Source organism: Syzygium oleosum, unplaced genomic scaffold (genome assembly GCF_021117445.2).
Source record: "Syzygium oleosum isolate NSW1041296 unplaced genomic scaffold, Sole_v2.1 Sole_v2.06, whole genome shotgun sequence".
NCBI lineage: Eukaryota > Viridiplantae > Streptophyta > Magnoliopsida > Myrtales > Myrtaceae > Syzygium > Syzygium oleosum.
The window spans coordinates 1198751-1221213 of NW_026607490.1; the positions used below are offsets into that span (position 1 = coordinate 1198751).

Below are 22463 nucleotides of genomic sequence, written 5' to 3' on the forward strand. Positions count from 1 at the left end.
CCTACTCGACCTCAGGCGATCGCCGGTGTTGGCTCTGACGAGTTTGGCCGAGATGCCCTGTTTTTGTATCCTCTATTTTCACGGTTCAAGAGCTTGCTCTTCTCGTTCAAACCTTTATTCATCCATTCTTGAAGTTCGAGATGCTTGTACCACGCGTCAGTGACTGCCATGGAATCGCTGGTTCGCCAAAAACTGCCCTTGCAGAGATGGACTCGATTTGAGTCTTCCGCCAGCGACTCACTTAATGGCAGCGCTTCATCCTCGTGCCTTTATCCCGGATGATACTCACACATATAGCGGCACCTCACGTAATTGTCGAATTGGCCTTGAATAGCCACGATATTACTCTGCTCGGTTCTACTCTGTTACCGTGTCGCTGCTGTTGCTCAAACCAATTTATGTACTTGGCTTCCTCGTTGAACGAGTGTTGAATGCCCATATCGTTCCTGTCTCAAGCCGAGGTGCGAAACCACCTTAGTTTTTGGTCTCTTTTGGTTCTTGTCTGGTTCTGTTCTTTTCCTTTCTGATAGTTCAAATGTTAATTTGCTCCTTCCTTTCCCTCCATAACCTAGACAATGGTATGCAAGTGCCCTATTTAATTCATGAGTTTGTTTGGATTCTACTTCTGAATCTGTTCCTCTTCGGTGTATGCATTTATGATTACGTCGACCAGAGCTCCCCTACGGAAACATTCTTCATAATTTTGTCTTTGTCGATATGGTTCAACACTCATTGGTTTGCCACTCTGTAACAATTACAATTGTCTCGAATTCTCTTTTCCCTGACCAAATCGTTCTTCCCCTTGAAGGCCTTTTCAAAGCTGATCTTATATAAACATCTCTTAGAGTTGATGTGATGGCTTGTCAAAGAACGAATTGAAGATAGACAAATTTTTCTTGTCAGTTTCCTCCGTTAAAAAACTTAGAGCGAACTAATACGATTCTTGCTACCCTAGTATACGAATCAAATTCAAAAACCTAGTAGTGGTACAGATAGATGGCAATTCACTACCATGTAAAGGGAAGTTATATTATGCTTATCTTAGTAAACTCTAGAGTTTAGAAAGAACGGCAAATTTAGAAAGACGGCAATTTACAGGTTAAGATAGAGAATTTGTATTACAAGAGCATTTTGTTCAAATTAGTTTGTGTATCATGAAAGTAATAGAGGTACCTTATAAAATGAGAGAGTTTACATACTGTAATAGTGTCTTCATAGGCTTTGCATATTAAGATTCTCTTGTGTTGCTACCACTAAATTCACGCCAAAAAACAAATACATGTTGAGGCAATACTTAGGTAGTGCATTTTTTTTTTTTTGTGGAGAATGCTGCAAATTCAATAAATGCAATACAAAGGAGATTCAGCTTAGAGTCCCATATGTCATCTGGGAGGTGATTCTTTCTTTGTTTTTATTTTTTTTTGGGTCGACGTACTGAAAATTTCATTAATTCAAAGCAAGTTTGTGAACATAAAAAATTAAAAGATCCAACATAGGTTTCGGGAGATAAGATAGCCAATTAACGGGGAGTTTTTATTTTTTCCGTTGGGTATTAGCCACCCAATCCGCTAGCTTGTTCGTTTCTCTTGGGCAAAATGCTAAGTGCCCTCCACTAAGAATGAGTTCGTTTAACGGAAAATAAGCGAATTGAAAAACAATTTTCGAAAAATGTTCGCTTATATCGTTTAGAAAAATAAATGAATAAATTTTTTTTTCATCCCCCACGATAATAATTAGACATAATTTGTTATCAATGATGAAAATATTTTTCAATGACTAATTTTTTAAACGATATGAGTTATTATTTATAAAGAATCATTCATTTTCTGGTAAACGAACGCACCTAAAATGGGCCAAACTTTCCTGGCAAAATTCGGCCCAACCCCTATTGGCCCATGGGCCTTTGCCCCGCATTCAGCAGAATTAAGTGCAATCAATTGTCACTTCCCGACACAATTCTCTCTGCACCGTCTACTTCCCTTCCCGATGGAGCTCCTCCACCGCAAGCCGCAGTCCCTCGAGCACACCTAGGGTTTCTCCAGCCATCCTCGATTCTGCATAAACGGACGTCGCGAAACCGTGAATCAGCACTCCCCGGTGGTGGTCGCGAAACTACTCCGGCGAGCCCGTCAATTTCGCACGATCGACGTTAATTTTCAAGGATCCCTTCGCCGGTGGTCGCCACGTCTGAGGTAAAGCTCATCTCCTGCGCCTTTTCCTCTTTCTTGCTTGGGTTCCACCCTCAAGAAGCTCCTGTGTTCCGTGATTGCGAGATTGACGGCTGAGCTGGGGTCCGACCGGCGAGCTCGGAGGACTCCGAGGTATCTAACATACCCATCTTCTCGACGTGCTTCGGCTGTGCCTGGGGACCACGCTAATTGCTAATTGCAGAGGAAGCTCCTATGGCGAACTCCAAGACAGAGACGAGCACCGGCAATACATTAAGGGGTGAGTACCAGGTGTTCCTGAGTTTCAGAGGGCCCGATACTCGCCGCGGATTTACCGATGTCCTCTACCACAACTTAAGAGAGGCTGGGATTCACGTTTTGATCGACGACGAAGAGTTTCGACGGGGCGAAAGAATTAGTGGCAACCTTCTGCGAGCGATCGATGACTCCAGGCTCTACATACCCATCTTCTCCCCAAGCTACGCTTCGAGTCACTGGTGCCTCCGCGAGGTTGCAAAGATGGTGCAGAACACCTCTGAATCTAGAAGAGAAGATGGGAATGAGAAGGTGATATTGCCCATCTTCTATGACGTGAAACCTGATGATGTCAAGCTAAAAACGAAGTTGTACAAAAATGCCATACTGAAGTTGGAGCAACAGAAGGAGATTCAGAAGAAGAAGTTCAGCTCCGGGGATGTAGAGACGTGGCGGGCGGCTCTCAGAAGAGTTGGTGGCATCAGTGGGTTCGACCTGCAAAATTATACAGGGTAACCATCTAACTGTGAATGCTAAAATTGTTTTTTAACAATCGAAAGGTAGATCTCATAAAAATTCATTAATTATATTCCAACTCCAATTTCTCTAAATTGAAATAAAAAGTCTCAAATTCTTTCTTTATTTATTTTTTATATCATGGGATATCCAAATTTTTCTGACGTAATAGAATTATTATGATTTCGTTTTTGGCCGAACTGTATAAAATTTTGGCTTTGCTTCATCTTTTTTACACTAAAGAAATAAGTAAATTTAATATTGCTGTAACTCATCACACATTTATATTTTAATTCTTCTACTTGATTTAAAGATCAAACATTTCTCTTCCTCTGTTCCTTCAACTTAAACTTGTAATGCATGTTCATGTTTGATATTCATCATGTTCCTGAAGTTTTGAGGGTGTCGTTGAATTTTTATCGAGTCTGTAGTCCATCTGATTCGAGACCCGTTTCGATTCGTGCCCTTTTTCATTGGATAAATTGTTGTTACCACCCAGAAAAAAAATTGAGTTGCCTCATAATCATAAAGACAGAGGTCCATACATGTAGAGATGTGATAACCCATATGACTACTGGATAGAGTGATCATGAAAAGTAAATCACTGATTAAAACTCTTACGAGATCATGGCGTGCGCGCACATCTCAAAACACATGATGAAAATTAATTTTTATTGGTTTTAAGTGAAATAATAACGCGGTGATAAATTTTTAGTGTCCTTGAACCCGATGAACATTCAAAAAAATGAACTCGTAAAATTAAGTGTGGTTCGGTATTTTTATTTGGATAAAAAAAGACTTTTTCTTACACTTTATTTTTATATTGGTTTCTTAGGTGGTAATTCTTTCTTAGATGCAATTATAAAGTATTAGCATTAGACTCCTGGCTCCGTCACTTAACTGAGTGGAATCTACCTTCTTGATTAGTTTATGAAATTGATCTACAAAAGAGATGGGAAAAAGACTTGTTAGATGTTTGAATAAGAACCACTTATTTATATACTGCTTTTCTGTTCTTTTGAATTGTTTTGGGCAAGAATTGTCGATCTCATAACATAACAACAATATATTGTGATTATATTATTCGTCCATAATTTTAACGTTTCCATGGGAACAATGTTTAAGAAAATTAGATTGAAATTAGTTGACTTAGTATATGGTTGGTGAACATGCAAGGAAATGAATTTGTTACTTTTTCTCAATCGAAACTGTTCAACTTTATGGCAGCGATGGGCATCTAAGCGAGACGGTTGTTGACGAGGTTGTGAATAGGCTCCGGACAAGACAAAGAAGAGTGACCGAAGATTTAGTCGGTATGGATGATCGAATAGCAGCCATAAATAATTTATTAGACATCAACTCCGGTGGTGTGCGGCTTATTGGAATCTACGGGATGGGTGGCATCGGTAAAACAACACTTGCCAAAAAAATCTTCAACCAATTGCTTCCTCGCTTTGGAAAAAACTGCAGCTTTCTTGACAATGTAAGTGAAACAGCAAAAACCCAGGGCTTAGTCATGCTGCAACAACAACTCTTGTCCGATATCTCTAATTCTAGAGGGGTTCGCAACATTGGTAACAGCAATCATGGGATCAATACGATTGGAGAAACAATTTGCAACAAGGAGGTACTAATTGTTTTGGATGGTGTCGATGATGGCAACCAAATCCAAGGACTAATTGGAATGAATTCTTTGTATCCTGTTACTAGGATATTTGTTACCACTAGGGACAAAAGGGTTCTGAATATCAGGGGATTTAAGTATGAAATCGTGTCCTACGAAATGGAGGGGTTGAGCAACAAAGACGCTCTTCAACTTTTTAGTAGGCATGCCTTCAATGACAACTCTCCTCCCCCGGATTACTACACTCTTTCGAAAGAAATTGTCTTTACCGCAGGTGGCCTACCTTTAGCTCTTCAAGCAATAGGTTCATCGCTTTTTGGTCAGGAAGACAAACAAATATGGAAAGAGATGCTAGAGGAGCTAAGGAAAAAACCTCATGATGATGTCTTGGGAAAGCTAAGGATTACCTATAATGCCCTGAAATCGGCTCAACAACAGATATTTCTCGATGTTGCATGCTTTTTCATCGGTCTGGATAAGACCAATCCAATCTACGTTTGGAAAGATTGTGGGTTTAGTCCAAATTCTGCAATTGATGTCCTTATTAAAAGGTGCATGATAAAGATTTTAGACGACAATAAATTTTGGATGCATGACCAATTTAGAGATCTTGGAAGAGCAATTGCTAAGGAAGAGCATACCAGGTTGTGGGATACAAACGACATCACTCGCGAATTAAGATCAACAGAGGTAAAGTATGACCAAATTTGAATAGAAAATTGCCTACCCTGTTCTTAATTGAGGATTCACGTTTCTGAATTGGTAGCTACTTTTCTGTTTCATTTTTTTATTCTCTTTGAGGAAATAAGACTCTAGGATATTGACAAATTCCTGATCCCGCTCCTCAATGTCATTGGCAGATCCAGCCAAGCGTTCAAGCAATCTGTTTGCCAGAGAACTTCCGGAACCATATAACTGTCACTGCGGAGCAAATTAAACGGTTCCCTCATCTACAGTTTCTTTGGTTGCGTAACGTAATCTGGCAAGGCGACTTTGCGGGCTGTCTTTCCGAGTTGAAATGGATCGATTTGTGTTCCTTTAAACTTGATCGACAGTTTATGGCAACCGATTTGCATCTAAAAAGCGTGGTTGTGATGTATATTTTTGGCAATGAGTGGACAACGGATGCGTTCAGTAGCCTAATCAAGGTATGTCAATTTCCCGCTCAGTCTAATTTTCTCATTCAATGAAGGACAAAATTTAATGAATTCACAGACTAATTTTCTCATTTAGTGAGAGGATCAAATGACAATCGATACAAGTTGGGAGCGTAAATCCATATTTATTTCTTGTATAGACATCTGATTCTCTGTCCTGATGTTTCATTGGCTTTTCTAGGGGGCAAGGAAATTGCGGGTTCTCAGTCTTGAATGTTGTTGGTCGTTACATAGGACACCAACTTTTTCCAAAAATTCAGTTTTAGAGAAGTTGACTATTTCTCGTTGTCCATCTTTGAAAAAAATTAACCGCTCTATTGGGAAATTAAAGTTGTTGACTGACTTGAATGTTGAGGATTGTGGGAAACTGAAAAATTTGCCAGAACAAATTGGCAAATTAGAGAATCTTCAGCTCCTCGATCTTAGGCGATGTGCTAGCTTGAAGGAACTCCCCAACTCAGTTTTGAATTTAGGGTCATTGACAAAGCTGAATGTGTCAGCCACGGGCATTAGAAGATTACCAGATTGCATTGGTAGACTACAAGGCCTGTCCTCTCTCAATGTATCATGCACAGAAATAGTGAAATTGCCTGGGACAATGAGCGAGCTTCGTCGCCTCCAAACACTGGACTTAGAGCTTTGTTATCGGATCCAAGAGTTGCCGAAGCTACCCGAAAGTTTGACTACTTTACAACTTACATCTCGTTCGTTGCAGACTGTCCCTGACCTCTCAAACCTTACTAATCTAGTTGAACTGGTCCTGTCCGATGCCTCTGAATTTTTTATCCATTCATATAAAAGTCAATCTTGCGATTTGCCGTGGATTGGGAGGCTATCCAAACGGTGGAAGCAGGATTTTTCCTTTGTGATTGACCACGTACATTTTACTCTCTGTGGACGAGACTTGCTACTGAAACGACTTCCATCGAACTTGAGAGTTCTAGTGCTCAATAACACTCAAGTGAGACTAGTAGAACTCGATGGGCTTCCTGAGTTGGAAAAGTTGACTATCAGAAGTTGTGAACTCGTCACAAGAATATCCATTACATCAAGTTTGAGAAAACTGAGAGAAGCCAATGTGGATTCTTGCAACAAGCTAGTTGAAGTTCAATTTCTCGGTGTCTTAACATCGATGAAGAGCTTATCTTTTACTGGATGCAAATCTTTGGAGAAGTTGGTTTGTCTGTTGAAGGCGCCAGTGTGCAATGAGCTACAAGCTCCTGAGCTGACTGATGGTAGGAGGAGAGTGTCCCTGATCTCAAGTTCCCTCAAGATGCTTCAAGAACTCGATCTGCATGGGTGCCCAGAGCTACAGGAGATTCAATTTGTTTCAACGTTGGAAGCATTGGTAAAATTTTCTGTTCAAGATTGCATTTCGTTAGAAAGCCTAGGCGGTTTGTCAAACTTGAAGAATTTGAGGACTTTAAATATTGGATGGTGCGAGAGCCTGCGGGATGTCGATGGTATTGAAAAATTAGAGTTTTTGTGTCAGCTGACAGTTTGTGAGTGCATATCAATTGAAAGGATTATTGATGCATCAAGCTCAAAAATAGCAAATGAATGCTGGATAGTTGTAGTGCGTTGTCGGGGGTTTGAGTCGGTTGACCGTTGGGTTGGGGCTCGTTCCTTCACTGTGGGGGATTACAGAAAGAAGACTCTGAATGAACCAACAAGAGAGTCGTGCTATGAAATTACATACTTTGATACGGTAATAGGTTCGGAAACAGAAATGGGGAATCCTCTGTTCAAAGTGTTGCTCTGTTCGAAAAGGTGCGGCTTCTTTCAATTCATAGATCATCACTGTTTGTTCTGCTTTATTTATTTACTTTCTATTTTCTAAACAAAAAGGCCTTTCCTAAATAAAATTTAGGTCCGATAGAGGGGAAATTGCAAAAGGTCTCACGAAGTGTGGTCGCTCTCTCAAAAAAGTTGTTAGGAGGTGTTTTTCTCAATGAAGTAGGCGAGCAATTCACTCCCAGCTCACCAGCAGTTCGCATCTTTTGGCGAGCAATTCACTCCCAGCTCACCAGCAGTCCGTCTCTTTTGTCAATCGGCGAGCTCTTGCATCTCACATATGCCATTTTCCGTATAAAAAATGAAAGCTTGGTTCTTCGAGTCATCACCAGCTGAGCTAGGGTCGTTTGCTTCACTCGACTGGAAATGGAGGATCGACAGTGTAGCGTGGAGGGAGGGCAGTGATGAGAACGACGTGGATCGAAGCTATAACCCTGCGAGGCGATTACATGCATGTCCAAAACCTGGGTTGGACTTCTGATTTGTTAAATTTTTGGGTTTTCACATTTGAAATTTGGTGTTTATGTTTGGGTGTGAACTTTTCGAGAGATTATCCGTTACATCGAGTTTGAGTAAACTGAGAGAAGCGAGGTGTCTTCTTGCACAGAGCTAATTGAAGTTTAATTTCTCGGTGTTTTAAAATTGAGAGGTTGGTTTATCTGTCGGAGCTACAATCTCCCGAGTCGACTTGTGGTTGGAGGAGAGTGTCCCTTGTCTCAAGCTCCCTAAAGATGCTTTGAGGACCCACTGTTGGGGTGCCTATAGCAACTGGAGATTCAATTTGTTTCTACGTTGAATTCGTGGGAAATTTTTTGAAGTTTGTTGACATGAAATAATGACCAACTCTTGAAATCGACGAGTAGCAAGCTCAGTCGACGAGAACAAAAGCAAAAGCTTGATCAATCGACAGCCAACCATTGCATTATATTTTGCTGAGTGTTCAGTGTCTTCCAAGCTTCTTTTCCCATTTGTTTTCTTTTTCAAATGTGCTTCTCTTCCCTTCTTGCTTTATGATGGGAAATCTTTCACCAATCTCAATTTCTTTCATTAATACCAGATTGTTCGTCACGTGCAGCTCTGTTCATATGCCCTGCATTTCCTTGTAAAGTAGGTAGCTCTGTTCATATGCCCTGCATTTCCTTGTAAAGTAGGTAGCTGAGCACTAGCTAAAATGTGCGATGCAGCATTTAAGGGTCCACTACGTCCACACCCCAATACCCATTTCCAATGACGAAATTGTGACCTTAATCGGAGGCGAAAATTCAGTGAATTTGATTACGGTTGCTCAAGTTATGCACTGGTTCGACCTCCCCAATTTCTACTCCCTCGTGACCTGTCTGCTCCAGAAGCTGGGAGGTGTCACTGCAGTGTAGTGCTACACTGATCTTGAAGTGAGCCCTACATTCGATCTGGTCTTGAAACGCTTCCACGACACTACACAGCCCTTCTGGGACCCCAACCTAAAGTACTTAATTGATGGTTACAAGAAACTCCCTTTCCCATTCGAGAGTGTGGGGTTGGGATGCAAAGGTGAGTCATTGCCACTGCGTATAACGAAGGAGCTCTCTTTCAAAGGGTTTCTGAGGATGTTAGGGTCACGCTCAGCAGTTATTACAGCTAAGGAACAAGGTGTTGATTTGTTATCTGAAGGAGTGGCAAGAGAGGTTGAGGATGCAGGGGGTGGTCCTGATTTGTTTAGGTGCGTTGTGTACGCACCTGTCATGCTTGCTGGCGCAGTGGAAGCTGTAAATGTCTGTCTTTTGACTTCATTATAATAGAATTGAACTGGTATGAGCAGTTCAAATGATCCGTTTGATTGTCATTTTTCACAAGCTGAGAACTCACGAAACCTCAGGTCAGACCTTGTGCTGAGCTGATTTGCATATGCTCTGTCGTATCTCTGTCAGTGTCAAGCATGCCAAACTTAAGTGGGGAAGGAATGATTCGAAACCGATTTATGTACTTGGCTTCCTCGAGTGTTGCATGGCCATATCCTTCCGGTCTCAAGCCGAGGTGCGGAACCACCTTAGTTTTTCAGTCTCTTTTGGTTCTTGTCTGGTTCTGTTCTTTTCCTTTCTGATAGTTTAAATGTAAATTTGCCCCTTTCTTTCCCTCCATAACCCGGACAATGATATGCAAGTGCCCTATTTAATTCACGATTTTGTTTGGATTCTACTTATGAATATGTTCCTCTTCGGTGTATGCATTTTTGATTGAGTCGACCAGAGCTCCCCTCCGGAAACATTCTTCATAAATCTGTCTTTGTCGATATGGTTCAACACTGGTTGGTTTACCACTCCACGACACTTACAATTGTCCTGAATTCTCTTTTCCCAGACCAAATCCTTCTTCCCCTGGAAGGCCTTTTCAACGCTGATCTCATATACAAATCTCTTTTAAGTTGATGTGATGGCCTGTCAAAAGACGAATTGAAGACAGGCAATTTCTTCCGGTCAGTTTTCTCCGTTAAAAAACTTTGGTCAGACGGAACCAATACGATTCTTGCTACCCAAGTATACGAATCAAAAAGCCTAGTAGTGGTACAGAAAGAAGGCGATTCACTCCCCTGTAAAGGGAAGTCATATTGTGCTTGTCTTGGTAAACTCTAGAGTTTAGAAAGAACGGCAATTTTAGAAAGACGGCGATTCACTACAGAGCTTCATGGGAGAGATACAAAGGTCAGGATAGAGAATGTGTATTATAAGAGCATTTTGTTCAAATTAGTTTGCGTATCACGAGAGTAATAGAAGTACCTTATAAAATGAGATAGTTACTGTACTAGTGTCTTCATAGGCTTTGCATATTACGATTCTCTGTGTTGCTACCACTAAATTCACGCTAAAAAACAAATATATGCTAAGGCAGTACTTAGGTGGTGCATTTTTTTTGTGGAGAATGCTGCGATTTCAATAAATGCAATACAAAGGAGATTCAGCTTAGAGTCCCATGTGTCATCTGGGAGGCGATTCTTCTTGTTTTTTTTTTTTTTGGGTCGACGTACTAGAAACTTCATTAACTCAAAACAAGTTTGTGAACATAAAAAATTAAAAGGTCCAACATAGATTTCGGGAGATAAGATAGCCAATTAGTGGGAAGTCCTCCTTCATTTTTCTATTTTCGGCTGGGCTTTAACTATCCAATCCGCTAGCTTGTTCGCTTCTCTTGGGCAAAAGGCTAGGCGCGCTCTTCGGCCAAATTTTCCTCGCAAACTTCGGCCCAAGCCCCAATGCCCTTCGTTCGGCAGAAGGAAGGACGATCGCTTTCGAACACAACACTACTCTCTGCAGTCTGCACTGCACCGTGTACTACTCTTCCCGATGGAGCCGCTCCTCCTCAAGCCGCAGTCCCTCGAGCGCACCTAGGGTTTCTCCAGCCATCGTCGATCCTGCATAAATGTACTTCGCGAAACCGTGAATCAGCACTCCCCGGTAGTGGTCGCGAACTACTCCGGCGACGGCGAGCCCGTCAATTCCGCGCGATCGACGTTAATTTTCAAGGATCCCTTCGCCGGTGGTCGCCTGTCTGAGGTAACGCTCATCTCCTGCGCCGTTTGCTCTTTCTTGCTAGGGTTCCACCCCAAGAAGCTCCTGTGTTCCGTGATTGCGAGATTGATGACTGAGCTCGGGTCCGGCCAGCGAGCTCGGAAGACTCCGAGGTATCTAACATGCCCATCTTCTCCACGTGCTTCAGCTGTGCCGGGGGACCACGCTAATTGCAGAGTAAGCTCCTATGGCGAACTCAGAGACAGGGACGAGCACCAGCTATACATTTGGAGGTGAGTACCAGGTGTTCCTGAGTTTCAGAGGGCCCGACACTCGCCGCGGATTCACCAACGTCCTCTACCACGACTTAAGAGATGCCGGGATTCACGTTTTCGTCGATGACGAAGAGCTTCGACCGGGCGAAAGAATTAGTGGCAACCTTCTGCGAGCGATCAATGACTCGAGGCTCTACATACCCATCTTCTCACCAAAATACGCTTCAAGTCACTGGTGCCTCCGCGAGCTTGCGAAGATGGTGGAGAACACCTCTGGATCTAGAAGAGAAGATGGGAATGAGAAGGTGATATTGCCCATCTTTTATAACGTGGAACCTGATGATGTGAAGCTGAGGACCCAATTGTACAGTAATGACATTCTGAATTTGGAGCAAATGATGGAGGATCAGAAGAAGAAGTTCAGCTCTGAGGATGTAGAGACGTGGCGGCAAGCTCTCAGAAGAGTTGGTGGCACTAGGGGGTTGGAGCTGCAGAATTATACAGGGTAACCATCTAACTATGAATGTGAAAATTATTTTTTACAATTGAAAGGTAGATCTAATGAAATTCATATCCAATTTCCCTAAATTGAAATAAAAAGTCTCAACTTCTTTTTTTTTTATTTTTTATATCATGAGAGATCCAAAGTTTTTCTGACCTAATAGAATTATTATAATTTGGTTTTTGACCTAATTTTCATTGTATAAAAATTTGGCTTTGCTTCATATGTTGCACAATAACTCGATCCTTGTATGTATTAAGATTCCTAAAGTATGCCAGAGAACTTGATTATGGAACCGAATGCGGTTACATTTGTAAAGTTCATTTCCACGCCAAAAGAAATCAGTAAATCTGATATTGCTGTAACTCATCACACGCATTTATATTTTAATTCTTCTACTTGATTTATAGGTCAAACATTTCTCTTCCTCTATTCCTTATACTTGTAATAGATGTTTATCTTTGTAATTCATCATGTTCCTGGAGTATTGGGGTAATATTGAATTTTTATCGAGTCCCATTTCGATTCATGCCCTTTTTTATTGGATAAATCCCCCCCCCCAAAAAAAAGTTGCTTCATAATCATAAAGACAAATGTATGTAAATTACTGAGTAAAACTCTCACAAGATGGTGGCGCGAGTTCGCACACATATCGCAAGACACTTGATGGAAATTAATTTTTATTGTTCTAGGTGAAATAATAATGTGGTGATAAATTTTTAGTGTCCTCGAACCCGATGAACAATAAAAAAATTGAACTCGCAAAATTAAATGCAGTTTAGGATTTTTATTTCGGTAAAAAAACGCTTTTTTTCTTACACTTTTTTATTATATTGGCTTCTTACGTGGTGGTTTTTTCTTAGATGCAATAACAAAGTATCAACGTTCGATTCCTGGCTCCATCACTTAACTGAGTAGAATCTACCTTTTTGATTAGTTTATGAAATTGATCTACAAAAGAGATGCGAAAAAGACTTGTTCGATGTTTGAATAAGAACCACTTTATTATATACTCCTTTTCTGTTCTTTTGAATTGTTTTGCGCGAGAATTGTCGATCTCATAACATAACAATAAGGTAATATGATTATGTCATTCGTCCATAATTTTAACGGTTCCATGGGAACAATGTTTAAGATAATTAGATTGAAATTTGTTGACTTAGTATATGGTTGGTCAACATGCAAGGAAATGAATTTTTTACTTTTTTCTCGATCGAACCTTTTCAACTTTGTGGCAGCGATGGGGATCTAAGCAAGTCGGTTGTTAACGAGGTTGTGAATAGGCTCCAGACAAGACAAAGAAAAGTGACTGAAGATTTAGTCGGAATGGAGGATCGAATAGCAGCCATAAACAATTTATTAGATATCAACTCCAATGGTGTGCGGCTTATTGGGATTTACGGGATGGGGGGCATCGGTAAAACGACACTTGTCAAGAAAATCTTCAACCAATTATGTCCTCGATTTGGAAAATACTGCAGCTTTCTTGATGATGTAAGCGAAATGGCGAAAACCCAGGGCTTACTCAAGCTGCAACAACTCTTGTCCGACACCTGTAATTCTAGAGGGGTTCGCAATATTGGTACCAGTGATCATGGGACTCATACGATTGGAGAAGCAATTTGCAACAAGAAGGTACTAATTGTTTTGGATGATGTGGATGATGGCAACCAAATCCAAGAACTAATCGGAACGAATTCTTTGTCTCCCGGTACTAGGATACTTGTTACCACCAGGGACAAAAAGGTTCTGAAAATCAGGGGATTTAAGTATGAAATCGAGCCCTATGAAATGGAGGAGCTGAGCGACAGAGATTCACTTCAACTTTTCAGTAGGCATGCCTTTGATGACAACTCTCCTCCAGCCAATTACTACACTATTTCAGAAGGCATCGTCTCTACTGCGGGTGGACTACCTTTAGCTCTTCGAGCAATAGGTGCATCGCTATTTCTTCGGAAAGAGAAAAAAATATGGGAAGAGGTGCTAGAGGAGCTAAGGAAAACACCTCATGATGATGTCTTGGGAAAGTTAAGGATTACCTATGATACCTTGAAACCAGGTCAACAACAAATATTTCTCGATGTTGCATGCTTTTTCATCGGTTTTATAAGGCTAATCCAATCTACATGTGGAAAGATTGTGGGTTTAGCCCAGAGAATGCTATCGATGTCCTTATTAGCAGGTGCATGATAAAGGTTTTAGACAATTATAGGTTTTGGATGCACGACCAGTTTAGAGATCTAGGAAGGGCAATTGCTAGTCAAGAGCGTAGCAGGTTGCAGGCTAGAGATGACATCATTCACGAATTAAGATCAACAGAGGTAAAGTATGGCCAAATTTGAATTGAAAATTCCTTATCCTGTTCCTAATTGAGGATTGATGTTTCTGGATAGGGAGCTACTCTTCTGTTTCATTTTTTCTTCTCTTCGACGAAATAAGTTTGTGGGATATTGACAAATTCCTGCTTCTGTTCCTCAATGTCATTGGCAGATCAAGAGAAGCGTTCAAGCACTGGATTTGAGAAAAACTGTCACTATTGATAATGATATGACTGGCGCTACAAATCGGTCATTGATTGATGATTATCCAACTGTCACTGCAGAGCAAATTAAACGGTTCCCACATCTTTGGCTGCTGTGGTTGTGTAACATAACTTGCCAAGGCGACTTTACGGGATGTCTTTCCAAGTTGAAATGGATCGATTTGATTTACGATGTTGTAGATCCCAAACGTGATCTACAGTTTATGGCAACCAATTTGCATCTAGAAAGCGTGGTTGTGATGTCAATTCGTTACTATGTGTGGACAGAAGATGCGGTCAAGAGCCTAATCAAGGTATGTTAGAATCCCCCTTAGTCTAATTTTCTCATTCAATGAAGGACAAAACTTAATGAATTTACAGTCTAATTTTCTCATTTAGTGAGGAGGATCAAATGACACACGATACAAGTTGGGAGCCTACATCCGTATTTGTTTCTTGTACATTCATCTAATTCGCTGTCCTTATGTTTCATTGGCTTTTGTAGGGGCAAGGAAATTGAAGGCTCTCACTCTTATACATATTCCATCGCTATGCAGGACACCAACCTTTTCCGAAGACTCAGTTTTAGAGAAGTTGACTATATCTGGTTGCCACTATTTGGAGGAAATTGATTGCTCTATTGGGAAACTGTGGTGTCTGACTGACTTGAGTGTTGAGCATAGCATGGCATTTCAAAAAGTGCCCGAACAAATTGGCGAACTAAAGAATCTTCAGTACCTCGCTCTTAATAATTGTTGGAGATTGAGGGAACTCCCCGACTCAGTTTCGAAATTAGAGTCATTGACAAAGCTGAAATTATCACACACGAGCATTACAAGATTACCGGATTCCATTTATAGACTACAAAGCTTGTCTTCTCTCGATGTATCAAGCTCAAAGATAGTGAAATTGCCTGGGACAACGAGCAAGCTCAGTCAACTCCATACACTGGACCTATATGAGTGTCATGAGATTGAAGAGTTGCCGAAGCTCCCCATAAGTTTGACCACTCTACGGCTTGAATCAAAATCGTTGCAGACTGTCCCTGACCTCTCAAACCTTACTAATCTAGCTGAACTGCTCCTATCCGATGCCTCTGGTACTTATGAAAAATCAGATATAATTCAACCTTGCAGCTTGTTGTGGAGTAGGAGGCTATCCAAACTGAGGAAGCAGCACTTGTGCCTTTTAAATGTCCGCGCAACGTCTACGGAGTGGGGTTCCCTTTCTCTACTGGAAGAACTTACTCTCCATGGACTAGACTTGCAAACACTGACACAACTTCCATCAAACTTGAGAGTTCTGGAGCTCAATAACACTCGAGTGAAACAAGTAGAACTCGTTGGGCTTCCTCAATTGGAAAAGTTGACTATCGCAATTTGTGAACTTGTCACAAGAATATCAATCACATCAAGTTTGAGAAAACTCAGAGAAGCCCATGTGTATTCTTGCAGCAAGCTAGTTGAAGTTCGATTTCTCGGTGTCTTAAAATCGATGGAGAGCTTATCTATTTGTGATTGTGAATCTTTCGAGAGATTGGTTTGTTTGTCGGAGGAGCCAGGGTGCAATGAGCTACAATCTCACGAGTTGACTAATGTTGGGCGGAGAGTGTCCCTTGTCTCAAGCTCCCTAAAGATGCTTCAAGAACTCCACCTGCGGGGGTGCCCGAAGCTACAGGAGATTCAATTTGTTTCGACGTTGGAAGCATTGAAAGAATTTGTTGTTCGAGGGTGTATTTCATTAAAATGGTTGGGCGGTTTGTCAAACTTAAAGAATTTGAGGCGTTTAGAGATTGGAGAGTACGAGAGCCTGCAGGTTGTCGAGGGCATTGACGAGTCAGAGCATTTGGAAAGGATTACTGATGCAGCAACCTCAAAAATACTCGACTATGGTCCATGGGGTTCAAGAATCGATTGGGGCCGTTTTGAAGACATAAGTCTGAATGCACTAGACATTTCTGATAGCCAACCAAGTTCTTCCGAATGTGAAATAGAAATAAAGGATATGCTATTGGAACAGGTGCGCCTTCTTTCTATTCATAGATCATCACTGTTTCTTTTGCTTAATTCGCTTTTTATTTCTGCTTTATTCCAGTGAAGAGAGACAATAAAATGATTCTAAAATGTGAAACCATGGAAAATCTTATTAAAAATCCCCATCTTACTAGGAATCTTCATTTGCTATGCGTGTGTCAACTTCGGAAGTGAGGTCAGGGATCTTACATCACTCACCAACTGATTGAGAATCTACACTCTCCTTCTTCCTATTTGTGCTTTTAGTTCATTTTGCGCATATCACAATTACTCAAATGACATGGAGCCTATTTTTACCCCCAAAAATTGATGATGAAACTTCATGTCTTCTTTTTCACTAGATAAAATCGATATTGTGCAATAGGATCATTAAAAATTATCCACGTCAGCAATTTTCGACCAAAATTGGCTGAATGGACTTAATTGGCAAACAGTGAAAAATTTTTAGATTCAATTGTCAAAATTGAAAGGTTTAGGACTGAATTGACAAAAGTGTAATAGGTTTATGACTTTTTGGACAATTTTCCCCTTTATGAGTTATAGTTTGAGAAAAACGATATTAGAAGTTGAGTGAACACTGGATGAGGATTGCATGGAATGGGAGGTTGGAATTGAGAGATTATTTTTTATGTTAGAATCTCCTAGTTTGTAGCGGGTTTGTTATTTCTACTCTTCCCGTGAATCTAGATCACTCTTTGAACCGAGCTAACCAAATTGGGGTGTGTTGAATCTATTTCTTATTTAATTTTCTAGTATCTCGTGATTTTGTTTGATTGCATGATCCTATTGCACAATATCGATTTTATCTAGTGAAAAAGAAGACATGAAGTTTAAAATAGGCTCCATGCCATTTGAGTAATTGCGATAAGCGCAAAATGAGCTAAAAGCACAAATAGGAAGGAGAGTATAGATTCTCAGTCAGATGGTGAGTGATGTAAGATTCCTGATTGCTCCCGGCAATCGGGCTCGACCCGGTATGGCTTGACTCACCTGCAAGCATCCGGGAATGACCCACTGAACGCCCATACACATGTAGATGCCTATTTGCATCCCTTCACTTGAATCCAAGCTGACATTCTCAACAAATCTCCACATTGGCTCAAGTTTGCAGCCAAGTCACGGTTGTGTTTTGTCGCTTTACATTGCTGCGCTCTCCCAATACCTTCCACGTGCCTGTCAACCGCCACATGTCTCTATTGATCGATTCACATCTTCACGACTCTCTGTTGCAAGAATCTTCTCGCACGTTGTTACTGTTGTAAAACTGTCGATCAGTGTTGGTAATTACAGAACTCGATTTCGGTGCCAAATTGGCCACACTACCTCTTCCACTTCTTTCGCTATCACTATATTTGGGCTCAGTCATTGATGAAGTTACCGTATCTCGTATCAAAACCTTCCAACTCATATCACAAACCACAAGAGTAACAACATAACAGCTTACAGATCGACCGCTCTCTACGTTGTCTGCTTGACTCAGGTCTACTTGCCAACTTACTACCACGCTACTTGAACTGCTTTCCCTATCATCCCAACGAATACCGGAGGACCCATTCCATGTATACACAGGCTGACCATATAAATTACCAACAGCATGTGAAAGATCAAATCGAGCACTGCACCTACACATGGCATACCTTTAACAATCAAACCAGTGTGTGAAATACGAGATATATGCTCCACCTCCTTCCTTATGCATAATGACAACTCCGAACTTGTCTCACACTCCTCCGAGTCAATTCTCAACATTCTAATTTTCCTATCCCTTCGCATCTCTATATGCGACACCTCCTCTGCTTCTCCCAAATTCACCAACTAAAACCTTCATATTCAACTAACACTCCAACTCATCCACCTTCACTGACCACTGCAAAGCCTTAAGTCTACGCTCACCACAAAGTGTCTATAAGTTGCTATAGAATACCGCCACTCTACAAAAACTTTCACCTCATCGGCAATCTGCTTATCTTTGTGCTCTTTTTTGCAACTCCCCCTATTTTTATGTACACCATTTTGATCTTTCTTTATAACTGATTACTCATTCCTTTTATAAATTAGAGCAAACTCGTCAAAGGTAACGTCTTTACTAATCATAAATCTGGGTAAAACCTAATTTGCACCATATTTTGTGTACCGTCAACCCATCTGCATAGTTTAGGAATTTGTATCTCCTTGCCCTAACCTTCAGTGTGCCATCTTTCACATGAGTAGGAGTAGGGCAATCACGCATCTCAATCCAGTGTAATCAGCAACTTGCTTGGCCACATTTCCTCATATTACTGCAATCAATTGATAGTGATGGCTATACTACATGTTGTGTTCATGTCCAAAATTGGAGAATAAAGAGTGAGCTATCTCCAACAAAGTTATGTTCATCATCATTCAAGTTTGCTGAAGTGTGGTGTGTCAACAGTAGTGTGGTGTCTTACTAAGCCTTCCTCGGTACAAATCGGCTAAAAAAATTTTAAAAAGCTAAAAATCATGGAAAAGTCGTTGCAAAAGTCCTTGTTGAGGGCTAACCAAGCAAGCTACGACACCAATCTGAGGCCATTTTGGACAGTTATCATATCAGTGCTTGATCCTTGCAAAAGTCCATTTTTTGTCTCTAAAATCAGATTTCCTTGTTATCTTAACATGTGTCAAGTCCTGCGAAAGTCACAAAGAAGTAAATCAAAGCCTAACAATTGCTCTGTTCCAATTTTGAGGGAATGAAGATATACAAATTTGTGAATGTTGCTTGATTCTGACAGATTTATATTAGATTGATGCTTTGGAAAGCGTTCTTACGGTGATTAAGTGTGAAGAAAACCCTTTTATGTTGGTTATTGCTAGGCGCTTGCGTTTGGGTGTTCGAACTAAGGATTATTGTCATGTGATATTTGGGGAATCTGTTCTCTTCTTTGAGATGTTTAATCCACCTTAGATATGATAATTTTGAACCTCTCTCCTCAGCAAGATGACGATGACGAGGATGACGAAGACGAGGATTATGAAGATGAGGACGATGAGGATGATGGCAGGGATGATGATGATGAGGATGACGATTGGGAGGATGACGAAGACGAGGACGATGAGGACGATGGCAGGGATGACGACGACGTGCATGAGGACCATGAGAATGATGACGGCGAGGATGATGAGGTCGATGATGTGCATTCGTCTCGCAGGCCTTCGCTGGTTTGTTCCATGGACGATAACGATGAGAACAACAATGTCGATGGAGAAGGTGAAGGCGATGGTAACGGCGATGGTAACAGCGATAGCAAGGACAATGCGGACAAGGACAATGACGATCACGGTGAGGATGACGAGGATGTGCACAAGGTTTAGCAGTCATCTCACGAGCCTCTACCGGATTGTTCTGTGGGCGATAACAATGAGAACAATGAAGTCAACGAGGAAGGCGAAGGCGATGGCGATGGCAACGAGGATAGGATGAGGACGAGGAAGAGGAAGAGAGGGACGATGAAGAAGCCGAAGAGGAGGTAAGAGACCATAACAGCCTAAAACTCAGCTGAAATCTGTTTCTGTTCTCTGTTCAAAATTTGTGTTGATTTTTTGAAACACTGACATTAAATCCAGCAATAGTTGTTGCTCTAGATCGCAAGCTTGCTGCAACTAAAAACTGTGATCAAAGAAATTGATATCAAAACTGTTGGTTTTCAATTTAAAGTAGGGCCTTTAGCACATCGTTGCCCCCTGTTTTGCCCTACTTTCTTCAAATCCGAGTACCTACTGAATGAGAGAGAAAAAGGTGATAAAAAAAAGTCACGTTAACAATTTCTATTAGTCAATTTGAACGGAATTAAAGGATTATGTCGATTCTTGCTGGTTGCTTGCATTTGGATGTTCAAACTAGGGATTAATGTCGTATGATATTTGGGGATTTTGACCTTTTCTTCTTAAGATGTTTAATCCACCCTAAACATGATATTTTTAAACCTCCCTCTCCTTAGCAAGATAACCGATGACTGCAACGACAATGAACATGACGACGACAAGGAAGACAATGGTGATGAAGACGATGACGAGGGTGACTACAACGGCGAGGACGACGACGACTAGGACGACAATGGGCAGGAGGTTCTGTAGTTGTCTCGTGGGCCTCCGTGGGTTCATTCCGTGGACAACGATGCGGAGAAGGAAAAAGGCGAAAGGTGAAGGCGAATCGTTGGCAACGACGAGGAAGAGAGCGATGATGAAGAAGCTGAAGAGGAGGTAAGAGACGGAACTGAATGATGTACTTGGTTTGTTTTTCCTTTGAAACATGTTCCGAGATGTCTATGACTAGTAGTTGAAAGAGTGTTTATGCCCATATCCTTGCGGTCTCAAGAGCTGATTGGCCAAACAACCTCAGTTTCTTGTCTCTTTCGGTTCTTATCAGGTTTTATTCATTTCCTTTTCAATTGTTCAAATGTTAAATCATTCCTTTCTTTTCTCTCCATAAAACGACAATGGTGTGCAAGTGCCCAATTTATTTCACACGAATTTGTTTGGATTTTACTTGTTAATCTGTTCCGATTCAGGGTATGCGTCTCATTATGTCGAGAGGTGCCCCGTAGACACATGCTTCATGAACCTGTCTTTGCTGATGTTGTTCAAGACTCATTGGTTTACCGCTCCATGACACTGCATAATCATAAACAAAACAAGACGATTGTTCTTTTGACAGACCAAATACGTCGTCCCTGGCCTTTCAGGCAAACAGATGATTCCCGGAATTCTTCCCCTTGTAGGCTTTTTCCAGGGTTGATCACATTATGGGCCGACTCCAATTTTCTCGTGAAGGCAGGCCCGATTAATTAGGGCTTCTTGTTCATCACGAAATGTAACATCACTACCACCATTCTTGCTCGTCTTTAAAGTATATAAACAAAAACAGGAACATCTCATTGGGAAAGGAATTAACGTATTCAATCTCATGGACAAATCTCTCCTAATTGATGCGATGGTCTTTTAAAGGACCAAATTGATGGCAATTTTCCCCGCTCAGTTTCCGCCCATTAAAAACTTGCCTCAAAGTGAATCAACACAATTCTTGCTACCCAGATACATGAATCCAAATTCAAAAAGCCTAGTGGCCAAAATTTAAAAAAAGAAAATTTGAAAAACGCTTGCGAACGAATGAACCAAAAATTCACGCACGATTGCTGTTAGGCAAAAGAGAAATCATCAATAATCAATGAATTAAGGTGGGTCAAAGGTTCCACGGGGACGGAAATATAGTGTACTTTGAACTTTTGAGTCCTCCATTGGTACAACCTTAAACAGCAGTCTAAAGTAACATAAAAGGAAGGGTTCCCAAAACAAGGCTATATATGAGTAGCGAGAAGAGATTTTATCAAAATCCTAACGAACTACAATGCGGTCCCAAGTGATATTTATTTCGAGCTTTCTATTCAACGGGAAGGGATGGATCCATTTTCCCACTTGAGTAGCCAGTAGCCCGTCTTGGTACCGATTGTGCCCATCAATGGAGTGACTAGGGAAATTGCCCGATCTCTCGGGGTAGACGTAGATCCTCGTGGGGTTGCTATAGTAGTGTCCAATGCACACTTTGATGGACTCCTTGGCTTGATCGCTCGGAGTTTCTTGCCTGAATCAATGCAAAGACATGCTCGCCTTCCCCACGAGGACTCCTCCTCATACTTTGGCACCCTCTGCACTGCCAGCACTAATGTGTTCCAGGTCACGCACTTTTTGTACTTCCCAGAGGGTATACACATTGTCGCGGGAGATGGAGTCGGGTAGTTGCACTTTTCCATGCTAAAAATAGTGCCTAAACTAGAAAAAAGCAGCTGCAAAACGTGGGTAGTACGAGATCTGCCCCTATCGACACCATGTCCAGTGAGTGTCATGCACTATCCTCGCCTACTAAACGTGATAACTCAAAAATCTGATTTGACAAGTTACACCTATTCGTGAATTTAATGCAAGGATTTTGATGTTTACATGACCAATCTTTCGCAGGTGTAAGTCAAGAACAGGACACCAATTGCGACGGCCACCAATAAAAACCCTAGATGGCCGGTAATGTTGTGCCACGTTCACGTGCACGACTCATGTCCAATATTACGATTAAAACTCATAAGGGTTTGTAATTCATGAGCAAGACACATGGTCGAATAATGAGGGC

The 22463-nt window shown here is 41.2% G+C and overlaps 1 protein-coding gene and 2 pseudogenes across 2 annotated transcripts in view; all 3 read left to right on the forward strand.

The window, feature by feature from the left end:
* Window positions 1-8157, forward strand: part of LOC115669103 (disease resistance protein L6-like) — a 30235-nt gene extending 22078 nt beyond the window's left edge. The window contains exons 1-5 of one of the 2 annotated variants that reach the window (XM_056312559.1): window positions 2393-2935; window positions 4167-5253; window positions 5424-5711; window positions 5902-7490; window positions 7591-8157. In XM_056312559.1, coding sequence (XP_056168534.1) covers window positions 2403-2935; window positions 4167-5253; window positions 5424-5711; window positions 5902-7490; window positions 7591-7675 — 3582 coding nt within the window. In that variant the 5' untranslated portion in view covers window positions 2393-2402 and the 3' untranslated portion in view covers window positions 7676-8157. Of the gene's footprint in view, window positions 1-2392; window positions 2936-4166; window positions 5254-5423; window positions 5712-5901; window positions 7491-7590 lie in introns of those variants that run through there. The other variant, XM_056312560.1, reaches the window with a different exon arrangement.
* On the forward strand, window positions 1971-20731 carry LOC115661581 (disease resistance protein L6-like; annotated as a pseudogene).
* Window positions 8653-9289, forward strand: LOC115661534 (uncharacterized; annotated as a pseudogene).
* Window positions 20732-22463: the final 1732 nt, after the last annotated feature.